Source organism: Petaurus breviceps, unplaced genomic scaffold (genome assembly GCF_028583685.1).
Source record: "Petaurus breviceps papuanus isolate PSGF00001 unplaced genomic scaffold, PetGlider_PUasm1.0 90879, whole genome shotgun sequence".
Classification (NCBI taxonomy): Eukaryota; Metazoa; Chordata; class Mammalia; order Diprotodontia; family Petauridae; genus Petaurus; species Petaurus breviceps.
Window position 1 is genome coordinate 11990835 of NW_027187368.1, and position 18295 is coordinate 12009129.

Sequence of the window (18295 nt, forward strand, 5' to 3'; positions counted from 1 at the left end):
CTTCATCATTATCATCATCATCACTTGCAATTTTTTTCTTTTTCTCATGGTTCTTGATCTTGTCATCTTTTCCTTATTCTTCTTTTCTCTTTGATCTTTCTCATCATCTCTATCATTTCAGAGTGGATCAAGATTTGGAGACATTCTTGGCATGACCAAGGAGACACTTGATGTAATAAGGCAATAATAGCCTGCAACTTCATGTCCTGGTTTCTTTAAGCCTATAGAAAAGCTGCTCAGTACTATGATTTTAAGTTAATAAATTAAGCCATCTAGAAAGGAATATAGTACATAATCTGGCCACTCTGTGCCTCTACATTAAATTCCTATCATCATGTTTTTGTCTGTGTCATAGTGCCTATGTGCCTATGGCTGCCTCCTAAAGTGTTGTGGTATCATAGGCAGTACAAATAAGAGGGTTCTCACATCCACATTCTTAGTCTACTTCCATATCCAGCAGGTAACTCCACAGTAATACTAGCACTGAAACAAAATTCACTCAGAGTAAAATAAATTGAAATTTCACTTTGGAATCTGACAATCACAATGTATCATGAAGTTCCTCCTCATCATCAGTTCCTCATCTGTAAAATGGGCTCGAGAAAGAAATGACAAACCACTCCATCATCTTTCCAAAGAACACCCCTAATGGGCTCAGGAAGGATTGGACATGATGAAAATAACTGAACATCACATAATAGTTATAATTAGCTGTTGCTGTTATTATTATTATCATGATGATTATTATGTTCCTGACATACTGGATTGAGGATCATGCTTTAAAACAGTATGTATATTTGTTCTCAGCTCTCTGTTCTCCTTCCAAATCGATGAACTGCTTAGTTTATTTAAGTTTCTAGGTCCTCGTCCAAAAGGAAGTTTATTTTTGAAAATAAATTGATAAATTAAATCACATCAAGATTCAATGGAAATATTAGTATTTATAAATGAAACATAAGTTTCCAAAGTAATGCCTCACTTTGTAACTTTGTAAGTTGTCAAGGTTTATTTCTGGTCGTATTACCTATGGTATAGTACTCTATTGTTCAATACGATGGAACATTCCCAAGCCATGTTCCAGTTATAAGTCCCATCCAATCATTTCTGATAACATTTAGATCAAACTTGGCTCTTTACAGTAAAATTTGTTTTAATTTTTCTGAATTGTTGCAAATACTTTGTTAATATATTACACATTAGAGGCCCTGGGCTTTATTACTACCTCCTGTCTTGGAATGTGGAGGGATTTCTGAGTCAACAAAAAGGAATTAGAAGAGAAAGGAAGAGTCTGTGATCCAAGAGGACCTCTGCCTCTAAGTGTCTGTGTGACTTTCCTTTGTACAAGGACCCAGTCTGGTAACCCTGAAGTTTTAAAAAAAATCAACACAACTGGAATTATCTCTGAAAATCTTAGCATCTCTTGGATTGAAGACAGTGATCAGAATCTTGACAACTTGACTCAGAACCTATAATGATAGATGACCATGACTCATACTAAGTGAAGAGTCTTTTACAATTAAAAGATTAAAATAAACACAATTATGTGGCCAATAAAACATGACCTTGAGCCATATTAATAGAAGCATAATGTCCAGAACAAGAAAGAAAGCATTATTAGAGTCTTCTGCCCTGGTCAGACTACTTTTGGAGTATGAATTTCAGTCGTTGGCACCACTTTATTTTCAACTTTAACTTCTTTTAATTAAAAAACTATTTTATCACTTGCCAATCACAATCCATCACAATTAGGAGAGGGAAGAAAGAAAATCTTCATAACAAACATGAAAAATGCTAAGATAATTTCCTTACTAGCATCATCCAAAAATAAATGTCTAAATCTGCATCACCTCTAATAGGAGATGAATAGCAGGTTTCACTGTGGGCCCCCTGGAATCATGGGCTATCATTGGACTTATTAGAGTTCTTAAAGATTTCAAGGTTGTTTGTTCTTATAATGTTATGCTTATTGCATTTATTCTTCTAATTTAGCTTGGAAAAAGGAGGGATGTTTGAGTAAAACAAAAGGAATGAAGAACGAACAGGAAGGGTCTCTGGTCTAAAGGGACCTCTGTCTCCTTGTATCCCTATGGCTTTCCCTTGTGCAGTGGTCCAGTCTGGGACCCTTTTAGTTTTCCAATTCTGTATCAAATCATAGGGGCATTCCAAATATCTCTGGAACCACCCATTTCAGCACTTCTTATAGCACAATAATAGTCCATTACATTCACATGCCATGACTTATTCAGCCAATCTCTCATTGGTCACTAACTTAGTTTCTAGTTCTTTGCTACAAGAAGAACTACTACAATTTTGATGAGGGATTCTTTTTTTTCTTTCTTTGATCTCTTTTACATTATAGGCCTAGTGGTGATATGGCTGGATCAGAGGATTTCCCAAGTTCATAATGGAACATAGTTTCACATTGCTTTCCAGGATGACTGTAACCACAACGTCCAGTTTGATCTACAATGCACTAAAGTTCCAGGGACCTTGTTCCAAGATGACATTAAGGTACTGGAGTCCAGCTTTGACATCAGGAGACAAGCTGGATTTGGAGAAGGATAAGGAGGGTGCTAGAGTCCTTGCCATATAAGTGGCAGTGATTATTTTTGGTAAGAGAAAGAGCAAACATAGAGGGATGAGAGCAGCCTTCAAATGTCATGGGGAAAATGAATTAAACATGTTCTGCTTGGACTCCAAGAACAGAATTATTTGTTCTCTCCACTCTTCTGTTCTCTGTTGTCTCCTCTGACTCCATAATTTCAATACCCATCTGATTCATAGTCAGAAATAAATTTTAATTCTTACTTTTTATCTATCATGCACACCACAAACTATCCCCTAACCCTGGTTAGCAGAGGATTTCAATGTCTCTGCTTCCTTAAACAGAAAAAATGAATTGAGTGAAACTGTAATAAGGAAAACACTTTCAAAGCCTCCCTACCCACCCACTCATTATATTCCTCAAATTTATTAACTTCTCAAGAGCTTCAGAAGAGACTGAAAAGAGTGGTGACATTTGCTCCACTTTCCACCAGCAATGACTCATGGCCTGGTCTCCCTCTGGTTTCTTTATTGGCCATTTTAAATATGCATGCTTCTTCCTTCTGTTCTTCTAGAGAGAGAAGTACAAAATGTAAATGAAATTTGTGTAATTTCTGTATTTTACTCTTTCTCCAGGAGCCTCTAAAAGTACAGGTCCAGAAACTGAATGCTCAAAAACACCAACAACTGCTGAACTCTGCGATAGTTTCTGAGTCTTTCATCTCCGTAGCTGTTCTTTGAGGCTAAAATGCCTGGTAGACCAAGGCTACAAATACACCTTATAAAAGTTTCTATTTTGGAAACATTTCATGACTCTAGGAGGATGTCAGCATAGGCCCAGGCATGAGAAAACAGATGGGGTTAAGAAATTGAGCTTAGAAGAAATAGGATTTCTGTAGGGTTCCCACTTCTACCTCCTCAAATTATTGTAAAAAATTACTCTTAACAAACTTTGGAGCTACAGAACCCACAAAATGACACAGAGAATCTAACCTCCTGCCGAAGACAGCCTGTCAGGCTGGCAGGAAGGGGCCAGCACGGCGCTAGGGGAGCCAGGCTAGCCCCTTGCGATCCTAAGTTTTTAGCCTAAGGGAGGCCACATCCAGCCACTGGCTGGAGGGACTTTAGATCACCAGCATCTGTGGCTGCTTCCAAAATTATCAACCCATAGGTGCTAAGGACAAAGTGAGAGGACAGTGAAGTGTGGACTTTGGGACCCAGGAGTTTGGGAGTGTGGTATGGCCTTTGCCCCCAAGGTAAGAAGTAGGTGAGGTGTGGTGGCAGTCTATCCACTGCCACTTGGCTGCTTCAGAGCTCCTGGCCTGCCGATTGTAGGGGGACCAACCAACCAGTATGAGGGGTAATTGCTCTTGCTTTACCCTGCTTGGATCTGGATCACTATCTGGGATGGAGGTCCTGAGGGGCGTGACCAGTGTGCCAGAATGTGTGGAGGCTTCAGAGAAGGCAGCCAACTAATAACTCCAGCAGCTGAGGAAACCCCAGCAATTGTTACAAAGCTTCCCCCACTGGCAGCAGAGTTCTACTGTAACAAAAAGATCAAAAGTCAAGAAATTGAGTGGCAACATGAGCAAATGAGGGAAGCAAGGCAAAGACAGCGGTCTGACTTTGGATTCCTTATGGGGGGTCAAAAAAGGATCAAAGCATGGAAAAGGAGGAAGACAACAAAGTCAGAACTCCTTCACCAAAAGCTTCCAACAAAATAATAAGCTGCTTCCAGGCCATAGAGAAGCTTACGAAGGATTTTGAAAACCAAATAAGAGTAGTGGAGGAAAAATTGAACAGAGAAATGAGAATGATGCAAGAAAATCATGAAAAGAGAGTCAACAACCTGACTGAAGAAATTCACACCTTAAAAAAATAGACTAACTCAAATGGCAAAAGAGGCTTAAAAAGCCAATGAGGAGAAGAATGCCTTAAAACCCAAATTTGTCAGATGGAAAAAGAATCTGAAAATCCCACTGAAGAGAATCATTCCTTCAAAATTATATTGGAGCAAATGGAAGCTTGTGACTTTATGAGAAATCAAGATACTATTAAACAGATCCAAACAAACGAAAAAATAGAAGGCAATGTAAAATATCTCATTGGAAGAACCACTGACCTGGAAAATAGATCCAGGAGAGATCATTTTAAAATTATTGGACAACCTGAAAGCCTTGATCAAAAAAAAGAACCTACAAATCATCCTTCAAGAAATTCTCAAGGAAAATTACCCTGATATTTTAGAACCAGAGGGCAAAATAGAGGTTGAAAGAATCCACCGATCGCCTCCTGAAAAAGATCCCCAAAAGAAAACTCCTAGGAATATTATAGCCACATTCCAGAGTTCCCAGATCAAGGAGAAAATACTACAAGCAGCCAGCAAGAAAAAAATTTGAATATTGTGGAAACACAATCAGGATAACAGAGGATCTGCCAGCTTCCACACTGAGGGATGGAAGGGCTTGGAATACGATATTCTGGAGGTCAAAGGAGCTGGGATTAAAACCAAGAATCACCTACCCAGCAAAACTGAGTATCATGTTTCAGGGGAAAATATGGTCATTCAATGGAATAGAGGACTTTCAAGCATTCTTGATGAAAAACCCAGAGCTGAATAGAAAATTTGACATTCAGATACAAGAAGCAAGAGAAGCATGAGAAGGTAAACAGGGAAAAGAAATCATAAGGAACTTATCAAAGTTGAACTATTTACAATCCTACATGGAAAAATGATAATTGTAACTTATGAAACTTTTCTCAGTGTGAGAATAGTTGAAGGAAATAGAAATGTGTATATATATATATGTGTGTGTGTGTGTGTGTGTGTATATATAATATGTGTGTGAGTGTGTGCATTCATACATACATGTTTATGTATACATACATATGTATGTCTATATAGGAGGGTATGTGGGCATATAGATACATGTGTGAGTATGTGTGTACAGGTATACATAGTCAGAGGGCACAGAACCAATTGAATAGGAAGAGATCATACTTAAAATGTGAAATTAAGAGATGAGAAAGGAATATAATGAGAGGAGATGGGGAGAGATAGAATGAGATAAATTATCTCATATAGAAGAAGCAAAGAAAAACTGTTGCAATGGTGGGGAAGAACAGGAAGGTGAAAGGGAATGAGTCAACCTTATTCTAATTGAATTTGGCTTAGGGAGGGAATGACATACACACTAAATAGGGTATCTCACCCTACAGCAGAGTAAGGGGGAAGGGGATGAGAGGGGGGGATGATGGAAGTGAGGGCAGGCTGGGGGGAGGGAAGTTGGAAGCACCCACTTTTGAAAAGAGACAGGATCAAAGTAGTGAATAGAACTAGTGGAGGGGGGTGGGATAGGATGAAGGGAAATACAGTCTGTCTTTCACAATATATCCACTATGGAAATATTTTGCATAGCTACACATATACAACCTATACTGAATTGCTTATCTTCCCCATAAGGGTGGGTGTCAAGGGAGGTAGGGAAAGAATCTGGAATTCAAAGTTTTAAAATCAAATGTTAAACTATATGTATATGTATATTATTTTACATGTAATTGGGAAATAAGACTTATAGGCACTGCGGCATAGAGATCCACCGTGCCCTACTGGAAAGTCGGTGGGGGTAGGGGGAAGATATGGGAGAGAGCAGATTGGGGGAGGGGATATTCAGTGGGATCCCTGTTTTGGGGTGGTGGGTAGGGGAAAAATGGGGAGACAATTTGTAACTCAAAATCTTGTGGAAATGAATGATGTAAACTAAAAAAATTTTAAAATTAAAAAAAATAAAAATAGAAAGGAGGAAAAAAAGAAATTGAGCTTTCAGTTGTTCAATGGCATATATGATAATGATATAATGAGATGAGGAGAAGGAATAAGAAAAGGGGTGGGTGTGGGGAATCAAAGGACTTAGAATTTGAAATCAATTTAGAGATCATCAAATCCAACTTCCTTATTTTGCAGAAATTTAAATTATTTTTTCCATGTTAAACAGGCAGCAAAGAACTAGAATTTTAAATAAGGTCTGGTTTCAAGTTCTGGACCTCTCACTTACCAAAAGCATATGATATAGGGTAAGGCATTTCACCTTTCTGAGCCTCAGTTTCCCCAAGTCAAGAAGTAAAATGGAAAATATAGGAAGGAAGGAAGCCTTCCTTTTCCTTCATCATTTCTGTTTATGTTGTGGGAAAAACTGTATTCTTCCCCCATCAGACCCAGCAGAAAAGAGCAGGCATGAAAGAAAAAAGCATTCATTTTGAACAATTATAAAGACACCTTCTTTTCAAGCTAAGCAGCCAAGCACAGTAAACTATTTTCACCCACTGGCAGGGAGACACAGGGAAGAATGTGCTTCTATGTGAGTCTATCTGAGTACATTCAAGCAAGCCACCATACATCCCCATAGTGGTAGAATGGTCATGCCAAAGGGAGAGCCACTCTAGTGCCCTCTTGGGCTGTACTTTTGTGTTTAAGCTACTAGGAAACTGGGACAACATCTAAATCCTCTGAGTTTATTAAGTCTGAAAACAGTAATTATCAAACCATCTCAGAAAGACTAACCTAGCTACACCCATCACAAATAGCATTACCACAATAGCACTTAATTCTTGATTAAACTAAATAGAATCAGTTTCCTAACTATTCTCTACTAAATTATAAATATGAATTTACAACAGATGTTTAGTATGAAGATGGAGAAGTAATGAAAAGCCTCTCAACTTTTGTGTTCTATAAGTCCAGGAGCTGCCCTCTGCCTACTGAAGAAGATCTGCCCCACTCTGGGGCTCTAGGTACCATCTCTCCCCATTTCTCTTTACTATACACATTGTCTCATCAGGTCCCTAAACCTGAGCATAAGCTGCTCCCTTAGGGCGTGAGAGGAGTCCAATGAGACTCAGAAAGTCTGATCATCCTTCCAGTTACCCAGGTTCATACTCCCAGAGACATCACTGGCTCTTCTTCTCTTTCTATCAGCTCTCCTATCAATCAATCACTGGGTCTTGGTTCTTTCCATGCTGCCATACTTATCATAAACCTTCCCCTTCACTCTGCTGTCATGACCCCAGTCTTAGCACCACTTTTCCTTATTTTTCACCTTGCCTCTTCTAATAGTCTTCAATGGGCTTCATGCAGCTATCACAATAATGTTCCTAACATCTAGGTCTGACCATATCATGCCACATCCTCACCTGAAAATTTGTCAAAGCCATCCCATTTTCTCTAGGATAAAATATAATCTCTGTAACGGAACATTTCAGACCCGTCTGGCAAAAGGAATAAGAATTCTATGTGTCAGGCATTTAGAAATATCATCCTATTTGAACCACATGATCATGGTGTTAGGTGTTGTTACTATCCTCATTTTACACTTCAAGAAACTGAAGCAAACAGAATTAAAGGACATACCCAAGGTCATAAATTAATAAGTGTCTTAACCCACGTTTGAACTCAGGTCTTCACTCTAAGCCCAATGCTCCATACACTGTGTCCCCTAGCTTCCAACAGCATAGTTCCAAGTTACCTTTGAATCCTTCTTTCCCATTACTTCCCTTCATGCTTTTCAAAGATTCTAACTGGACTGGTAGCTATTCCCTAAACTTAACATTATATCTCCCTCCTCCATTAACACAGCCTATCCCTTGTGTATGGAAAGCATTCTCCCCCATTATCTCAGCTTCACAGTCTCAACTCAGGCTCTCCATCCTGCATTCCCTGAATCTAGAGAGATCATAGTTTTCTCCTTCCTTAAACGTGCCTGAAGCACTTTGTTGGATCCCTGGTGGCACCAGGATCTCCCCCTTCATGACTCTCACATCCTCCTCTGTGGGACTACAGGAGGAGTCATCTGTTCAAAGCCATATCACAAAAGCTCCCACCCCCAAACCTGTAGCTCCCATTGATGCCAGACCAGATGTCATGTGAAATTTAAATCAATAGCATTTAGTTAAGATATTATAGCTAAATCAATGGCAAGAACTAATTTTGCAAAGGGTACAATTTCCCACATATTCTCATGCATCCAGGGGGAGAGGGATTGCTTTCCACTGGGAATGCATGCTATTCGATGTTGCATCCATCTATTCCATGTTGCATCCATCTATTCCATCTAGGGGAAGCCTTCACTTGCTTCACAATGCTAGACATTCCTCTAACTCACCAAGAGGTGTGAATCCTGTTGGCTACACTCAACCAAATCTAGCCCATCTGCAGAGATGGTTTTCTAGACTGTGGCTGTTGCTCATTCTTTGAAGCCTCAGGTGTTGAGAGGCCTAACACATCTGGTCTGAAGTCTTGCTGAGCCCTTTTCAGGTCTGCTCATCCACCTTTGGTGTCCTCCTTTCACCCAACCTTTACCTGTAGCTACTACACCAGGGGTAGGTATGTTTCTCTAAGCTCTCTGGACTTTGAGATACCTAGATCCTCACTTTCCCAGAATTAATCAGTGAACAGCCAAGCTTAGACAAAGGAGTCTCCTTCACTCTCCTAGCTCTATGCTCTGCTGTGTGACCAGATGATGAAATATCAGACTTCCTCTCTCTGCTTTTACATCTGTGGCTACTACTCAGAGATATCATGGGAACACTATGCAGGCAAATAAGCCTTTCCCCCTACGTTCAGCTTGTCTTCTCTGCAGTGAAGACTCCCACCCAGCAGAACTCCTTCACAGATGAAAGATGATGCAATCCCATCTCTCAAGAAGCTTAATGTCAAATAGTAGGAATGTGAAGAGAGCACTTATAGACATAAGACAAAGGAGACCTCAGGAAGACTGTCCCGTTTCCTGCATGGAATGAATTAGTGAATTCCTGCTCGATGAATTAGTGACCTTTGTCATCTTACATCTCTGAGCTCCTGGACTCCTTTCACCTCTTTGTTGACCTCCACCTTCTTCCCCATCCTCACTCAGTGCTTCCTATTTTCCCTCCTCTCCACAGTGTCCCAGATCCCCGGGTCACAGCTTTCTCATACAAATGGTGAGAGGGGCCAGTCTGAGGTGTCTATATCCTTCTTTTCCATCACCCATTACCCCTTTGTCATTTAACTCTAGGCAGTGGAACTTCATACAAACCAGGTGATAGTTTTTAATTGAATTCAGCTTAGCAATTGTCTTATTTACCTACTTTAGGTAATATATCCTGAGCTTACAAACATGGAAATAGTGAGTGCTTCTCCTGATAGAGTTTGGAGTCTACTATGTTATGATATGTATTCCACTAACAAACTACATGAAGCACCTAGGTGGCTTAATAGACAGAGCTCTGGGTCTGCAGTCAGGTAGACCTGAGTTCAAATCCAGCCTCAGGCAATGGTTACCTGTGTAACTCTGGGGAAGTCACTTAACCCTGTTTGCCTCAGTTTCCTCATCTGTAAAATGAACTGGAGAAGAAAAGGGCCAACCACTCTAGTATCTTTGCCAAGAAAACCCCAAATAGGGTCACAATGTCAGACATGAAAGAAAAGACTGAAGAACAAAAGCATAGTACAAAAAGAGTGTGACAGAGAGAAACAAGAGATTCAGATAGAACTCTAAGAAAATTTTGTGAGGATCACTTTTGGAGAGGGCAGAGGGAAGGGGATGGTGTTCAGCAATGTTTCATAGGGAAAGCTCCTCCTGAACTGAACCTTAAGAGAAGTGAAGCAATTCAAAAGGTAGAGATGAGAAGGCAGGATTGACAAGTGCATGTAGGCAGAGTCAAGAGATACCAGGATGCAAGGATGACATTATGGATCAGGGAATGAATGTTTTTTTCTGGGATACTGAATGCAAAGAGGAGTAGCATGATATAACATAGGAAAATAGATTGGAGCCAGCCTGTAGATGACTTTAAATATCAAGTTAAGGTTGAATGTTTTCTCCCTAGGCAATAAGGAGCCACTGCACGGTTTTTTTTAAAATGGAGTGACGTATTTGATTGCACAGAAATGGACCTATTATTACTATTCACTGAAACAATTGAGTCTGAAGGAAGTTGAACTGAAATCCCTCCCACTTCCCATTTCTCAGCCAAAAAGAGGTTTCCTTTAACCCTGGCTGCTTACCAACAAGCAGAGGCAGATGTGTTTGACTCCAATTCTTCCCTGCAGAAGATCCAGTCCATTCTATGAATCTAAGCCAACAAAGAGTCACACACAGAGAGGAAGCATCAAAGACCCATCAAAATGACCAGTCTTCTCTACCTACCTGGTTACTCTCTGCCTTCTCTACTGCTGATTCTGCTCATTGGTGTCTCTGGTGAGTGGGGAACTCCAGGGCAGAAGAGGGTACAATCCAGAGGTTCATGACACATCTGGAGAGATAACAATGGACTGGCAGGGTAGTTGTCTAGGGATGGTGTCCCCCAAAAGGTCTGTAGGGCCAGTCAAGTACTGAAAAGGTCTACAAGAGCTTTGAAGACATAGATTCATATAGCTCTTCTTCCTCTAGAATGTTACTCTTTGTAGGATGGTTTCCTCTCAGGAGTATAGTGAGACAGAAAGTCCAAGCATCCTAGTAAGGATAATTATCACTGCCCATATTCATAACACCTTAAGAACTACGTGGATTTTTTCATTTGATCCTCACATCAAAATTTTGAGGTAGTTACTGCAAGTCTTATTAACCTCATTATTCTGAGGGGGAAGGAGAACAAGGGACTTCCACGTGTTAGACCCTGATTATTGCAGGCTGGATTGGAATCCAGGTCTTCCACAATGTCATGTCCAGTGCTTGCTGGTCAAAGAAGAGCAACAAACAATAAGCCTTTATTATGTGCTGACTGTCTACCTCACAGATGAAGGAAAAACACGAGCCCTAACCTTCGAGGTGCTCCCGCTGGTATGGAGGGAACAACACAGACACATGAAAACATATAAAATGTGCCTGATGTAAATACAAAGCCTTTGGGCATTAACAAGGAGTGGGATGGGTGTTGGAGGAGGGAAGAGGACAGGCCCCACATGGAGGTGGTGCTTAACCTGAGCTCAAATGTCTTAGCCCAACATCATCTCAGGTCCCAGAATTACAGGACTTCTCTATGACTCCCTCTCAGTTCTTCTCCTGACCCAGAATCTGTATGCTTCACATGTTACCCAAGCTAGACAGAGACACCCAGGCCAAAATCCTGGGATGATCAGGGCAGGAAAACCATGTTAAAACTTATATGTCCTTGTAGGAGCCCAAGGCCAGGAAGAGTTCCAGGTGCTGCAGCCTAAGGATTCCGTGTCTGTGGCCGAGGGAGAGACAGTCACTCTGAACTGCACAGTGGTTGGGCTTCCACCCCCAGGACAAGTCATATGGTTCAAGGGGAAAGGGCCCCAGAGACAGGAAATTTACAATTTCAAAGGAGGCACCTACCCCCGGATAAAGAAAGCAGGCCCCTTTAGCAGCAACATGGACCTATCCATCAGCATCAGCCACATCACTCCAGAGGACGGTGGCACCTATTACTGTGTGAAGTTCAAAAAGGGGAATACTGACATAGAGCTTAAATCTGGTGGGGGCACCGTGTTGTCTGTGATGGGTAAGTACAGAGCCCTAGCAGTCCTGTCCTTTGTCTGCTAGGAATCCCAGGCCCAGGACTCTGCCCCAAGAGGCTTCTCTTTTTTGGAGTCTTTTATTTGAGGTTGAGGAAGGAAAGTAGCAGGACAAGGTTCCCAAACCTTTGGACAGTATGAAATATCCAGGCCTGGCCCTTAGGTATCCTTTACTGAATACCAGCTTCAAAGGTATTGGTCCCTTTTAGATCCATCCAAGGGACAGACCTCAGCCTTTTCCCCCAAGGTTTTCATCTTTCACTCTTCTTAACTTTCACTGGTCACTAAAACCCCGCCCAAGGCTCTGGCCTCCTGGTGTGGGAGAGTATGTTGCTGTGATTGTTTGTCCTTTATCTAGCTTGGTCTGTGTATAAAATGGGCCTGGCATAAATACAAAGCCTTTTGGCATTAACAAGGAGTGGGATGGGTGTTGGAGGAGGGAAGAGGAGAGTGCCCACATGGGTGGTGGTGCTTAATCTGAAATCCAGAGAGATTAAGAGATTTCCCCAGGTCAAATCAAGAAGTTTGAGAGGTTTTGTCTAGTTTCTTTCATTTTTTTAAACTGGGTCTTCCTATCTCAGCCTGGAAGTGTTGTGGCCGCTCATGGGCCAGATGCCTCATGATCAACATAGGAGCTAAGACCTGCTCCTCTTTTCCAAGCTGGCCCAATTTGGCCAGCCTGGTGGTCTCCTTTGCTGTTAAGGGCTCACCAAATTGGTGCTAGACTCAGAGTGGACAGTCGATCAGCTTTGCCCTACTGGAGTTCAAACCCTCTGAACTCGAGAGATTCACTAGCCTCAGCCATTCCCAGGAGCAGGGATTATAGACCTTGCCACCACACCTGGCAGTTAACAAACATTTATTGTGCACTTAATCAGTACCAGGCACAGGGTTAAGTCCTGAGGATACAAATACAAGCAAAAAAACACAGGCCATGTGCTCAAGAAGTTTATATTCCAACTGGGGATATCCCCACAGAAAAAAGGAACTGGAAAGTGTGTTTGTCAGGGAAGGCACCCACATGGGTGTAAAAATCCAAAGAACCAGAGTTAGAGCTGGGAGAGGAATGAAGGACAGTTGGCCTGAGGCCTCCATCAGAAGGGAAGCTCTAGGACTGACATGATTCTGCCACCCCCCCGGGTCACTGTCCCCTTGGATAATGCTGCAAACACTCCTTCTGTTGTTTTCTGGGCTGGCCTTCTGGTCCATCTTGATCTCATGGGAACACAGAGTCCCTAGAATCAGGGTATCATATCAAAGGTAAGAAGCTCCTTTTAGAATACAGATTGTAGCCTATTACAGAAAGAACTCTTAGCACATACACAGAGTGTTAGAGCTAGAAGTATCTTAGAGATCATCTACTCCAGTTGTTTGTGGGGGTGGGTTTACAAAGGAGGAAACTGAGGCCCAAGCCTGGAAAATGGCTTGCCCAAGGGCTCTTAGTTAATAAGGGGCATAGGTATGCAGATTCTCCTTGTGTCCTGAGCACAGGTCCAGACTTCAGTTTATCCTATATTCATGATAAATGACGAAAGGCTTGGACACGCTGAGAAGAATCCAGGCAGTAGAATAATCTGTAGGCCTTTCTGTTCTCACACTTGTAAGGCATTGACCTTGCATGATGCTGCTGTCACTTCTTCCAAATAAAATCACATCTCCTACCAAGCCACTTCAGCTCAGTGTCCTCTTCTTGTTAGTAGGGCAGCTCAATCTAGTGGTCACAGCTTCAGGGTCTTCCTTCTGTCTTCTCTTTGTCATAATCAGAAACTGAACCCAGGACTTTTTGACAGAGCCCAGCTCTGTTTCTATTACATCATACACTTTGCATAGCTCCCTTGTTTCTTCACCACCAAATCTTACATGTATTGTCAATATCCTCTAGTTGTGTTCTGAGTGTAAAAGCTCTGATCACCTAACTCCGAGCTAGAGATCACAGAGACCATAAGGCTAAATTCTTTAGTTTATAGAAGAGGAAATTTAGACCAAGCAAGGGAATGTGACTTGTCTAAGGTCACAAAGCAAGATTGAGAAGCAGAGTCAAGACTAGAAGCCAACTAACCACTGTAATGTTTAGACTAGTAAACTTGAAATCAAGAAGTACTGAGTTTAAATCCTGCCTCAGACAAGTCACTTGACCTCTCTTAGTCTCAGTATGCTTTGTCTGAATAATGGGGATAATAATAGCACCTACTTCAGTGGTTTCTTGTAGGGATCAATGAGATCATATATGTAAAGCACTCTGCAAACCTAAAATAATTATATAAATGCTATCATTATTTTTACTATGATTCTTACTCAGATTTCCAGCCCAAGAATTTCTTCACTGCACCATTTAAGCTCCTTCCTAGTTTTGTCAGACCTATGTTTCAGATCTATGGGGAAACAACTCAAAAACCTCAGAGTCTTATAATAGTAAAGAATCTTAGGAGATATATAAATCTGACTCAAAATCTATTCCAACCCATGTCCCTAGACAAGAGGCCACCCAAATTTTCTTTGAAAACCTCAACTGAAGGAGAACCTCAGGAGTTTGTCCTTCCTACCTTGGACAGTTCTACTCACTGGGAAGCTTTTTCTTACAGAGCTCAAACCTACCTCTGCAATTACTCCTCATTCTGCCCCTGGGAGAAGTAAACTAAGTCTACTCCCTTTTCCCCATGATAATCCTTCTTGCACTGGAATACAGATATTCTGTTCCATCGCAACCAAACTGCTCCACCAAATCTTCTCTTCTCCAGACTAATCATTCCTAGTTCATTAGCATGTTTTACAGACTATGGATCCTAATGGTCACCCTCTTCTGAATGCTGTCTAGCTTATTGATGCCTTTCCTGTCAAGTCGCTCCAAGAACTGAATGTAGTAAACTATATGTAGTATGGCCAAAGCAGAAAAACAGAACCACCACCTCTGGTTTGGAGTTTGACTCATCCCTCTAACCTTTAGACATCCTTGTGGGTCCTGACCATCAGGCTGAATTTCCTGTCACTCCCAGCTTTTGTGGATGGTTAAACTGATGAGTGTATCAACTAAAACATATATTGATTAAAATGCTAGACATTCCCAGACACAGTAGCTTGCCCAGGGTCACACAGATAGAGTCAAATTAGAATTTGATTTCAGGTCCTCCGTCAATCAATCCATAAATATTCATACTGCCTACTATGTGCCAGGCACAGTACTAAATGATAGGGATACAAAACAAAGGTAAGAGACAATTCTTGTCCTCAAGGACAAGGAATAGCTAACAGAGGATTTTGTGTTTGATTCTGGAGGTGATAGGAAGCCATTAAAGTTCATTAGAAAGGCAGTGACATAGTCAGACCTAATTTTTAGGAAAATCAATTTGGTTGTTGAGTGAACAAGTGTTTGGAAAAGGGAGACATTTGAAACAAAGGGACTTGAGCAGGAGGCTGTTGCAATAGTCAAGGTGTGAGTTTATGAAATCCGGCACTAGAGTGGAGGCAATATGAGAGGGGAGGACATCCACTCACCATATCACCTCCTCTCACTTTTAATTTCCTTCTGTATCTTTTTTTCATGTTCTATGTACATGGAAATGTTCTTTTTTGTCTTTAAGTTCAAAATTTATATGTGCGTGTGTGTGTACATACAGATATTTTCTTAATAAATATTTCTATCCCATAGTCTAGAACCCCATGCTCTGAATTTAGATAGACTGATTTACCTTCCAGAATTATCTGAAAACCATTCTTTGACTCAACCCAAAATTTCTCCCAGGGAACCTCAGAGTTTGGCTCATTGTATCTCCACCTAATCCTTCCATTGGGATTATCAGATTATGGACTGTTTCTTCTCTCTGCACAAGTGATTAAAGGACTCATCAGTGCCAATAAAGCAACCATCAAACATGGTGCATATCAGATTCAAGACAGACCTTCTCCCATAAAAGCTCACAGTTATATATTGCCTACCATATGCCAGAAACTGTGCTAAGCATGTTAGAGATATTATCTCTGGTGCCCCACACAATAACCTTGGGAGATAGGTGCTGTTATTACCCTTTTTTGCAGATGAAGAAACTAAGTAATAAAGTGACTTGTCCAGGGTCACATAGCTGGTAACTATCTGAAGCTAGATTTGAACTCAGATCTCCCTGATGCCAGGTTTGGGCTCTCTTCACTGAAAAACCTAGCTGAACCCATGCAAGTCTTTAAGACTGACATCAATTATTTCACTTGATGAGATGGCACAGAGGTATTGATTCCATGTAATGGTTTATTTTTCCAGCCAAACCCTCTACCCCTTTGGTGTCTGGCCCCCAGGAGAGAGTAAACATCAGCCAGATGGTGAATATTTTCTGTACCTCAAATGGCTTCTTCCCCAAAGACATCACCCTGAAGTGGTTTAAAAATGGGACTGAGCTCCCAGCTCTCTGGATCCATGTATTCCCTGAGGGGGACAGTGTTTTCTACACCCTCACCAGCTCTGTGCAGGTGCTGCTCACAGCCAGTGATGTCCACTCTGAGGTCATCTGTGAGGTTCATCACCACACATTACAGACTCCTCTGCGTGGGAAAAAGAAGTTGTCAGACATTATTCGAGGTGAGTGAGCTATGGCCCAGGTACTTCCTCCCTACCTCCTCTCCCAATATGACCTGCTTTTTCCCCAACTTTCTCTGAGGCCACAGACACCTTAGAACCTTGGCCCTTGTCTAGGAAACAACAAGCTTTTATTAAGTGCTTAATATATGACAGGCACTGTGTGCCAAGGGCTTTACAAATATCAGCTCCTTTGATCCTCACAAATCCCTGGGAGGTAGGGGGAATAATAATCACCATCTTACAGCTGAGGAAACTGAGACAGAAGTTAAGGTTCTTGCCTATGGTCACATAGCTAGTAGATGTCTAAGGCTGCATTTGAACTCAAGATTTCCTGACTCCAGGCCCAACAAGCTACCCCTTGAGCCACCCAGCCACCAATGAAGTCCAAAGAGATTCTTCTGAAGTCCTGGGAGCTGATATTATAGTCACGTTCTGTCCTCACAACCTACCTGAACCTCTTTCCCAAGCCACCCTTTAAACACTAAGAATAAGAACAACTACCAGCTTCTCTGAGCTTAATAGGGTTGTTTCGCAACAGCCACATCATTCTTCCGAGTGATCATTCCTCTTCTACACATAATGAAACTGTGGTGCAAAGGGATGAATTTCTTTTAGCAGGTCACAACTATGCAGGCAAACAGAAATTTTGTAAATGAGTATGAACCCAGGTGTTCTGATTCTAAGATCAGTGAATTTATGACTCAACTCACTGCCACATCTCTTGTTCATGTTCCTGGAATGTAGGTTACCAGTTTCTCTTCTCTGAGACTGCCAGGGAGGAAGGAGAAGGGGAAAGATGGGGAAAAAAAGAAGAGAAGCAATAGAAGGAGAAAAGAAGAAGTGAAATGATTATGAAATATGAAATGGAGGCAGGCACACCCAGTTCTTTGGTTGCTGGCTGGGAAAAATGACTAGAGTATCAGGAAGTAGAGTGACAATCACAACATAAATAACCACAGAGGATACAGGGGCAAAAATGACAGAAATTAGAGAGACCAGTAACAAAAGGAGTACAAAGGCAGATGGTGTGGGAGCAGCAGATGGGGTGGCGAAGATAGGAAGATAGGCAGCTATGCTGGGGGAGAGGAGAGAGAAGGAGAGAGAAACAGACTATCATGCAAGGAACCATGGATTAAAGTTGAGAGCCCTAAGCATCATGGACCTAAAGGAGATGGAAGAGTCAATGGAAGACAGGTATTTGAGGAATCATTTTAATAGATTTTTTAGGAATTAACTATTTCTTGTCTGTGCTACCTGGTGGTTAGTTCATTGACACATCCAAATCATATCAAAGTTTTCAGTAAAATTTTAAGTTCACATGCTCTCAAAATTATCTCAAAATTATTAGCACTTCTTCGTATTTTGCTGGCCTTACTGCACAGGTATGAAACGTGTCTGAGATTTATATATCATGAGACCCAAACACCCAACAGCAGCACCCAAATGGCGTCTGATGATTCTGCTGATTCAGGAAGGGAGTTTTGGTTAATATATAATACAATTTGTAAATTATGCTCCTTTGACCTTGAGCATTGTTTGCACATGACTTCCAAGTTCCCTTTTTGCGATATGATTTCCTACAATTGCCCCTTTGTACTGGATCCTTATAAACTTTATATATATATATGTGTGTGTGTGTGTGTGTGTGTGTGTGTGTGTGTGTGTGTGTGTGT

The 18295-nt window shown here is 41.3% G+C and overlaps 1 protein-coding gene and 1 long non-coding RNA gene across 2 annotated transcripts in view; one reads left to right on the top strand and one right to left on the bottom strand.

The window, feature by feature from the left end:
• Positions 1-18295, bottom strand: part of LOC138150415 (uncharacterized) — an 86908-nt gene that overhangs the window by 37560 nt on the left and 31053 nt on the right. The window lies entirely within an intron of this gene.
• LOC138150414 (signal-regulatory protein beta-1-like) overlaps positions 10593-18295 on the top strand; it is a 24595-nt gene continuing 16892 nt past the window's right edge. The window contains exons 1-3 of the mRNA XM_069073850.1: positions 10593-10778; positions 11698-12045; positions 16308-16622. Of these exons, the coding sequence (XP_068929951.1) occupies positions 10706-10778; positions 11698-12045; positions 16308-16622 (736 nt within the window). The 5' untranslated portion in view covers positions 10593-10705. The remainder of the gene's footprint in view (positions 10779-11697; positions 12046-16307; positions 16623-18295) is intronic.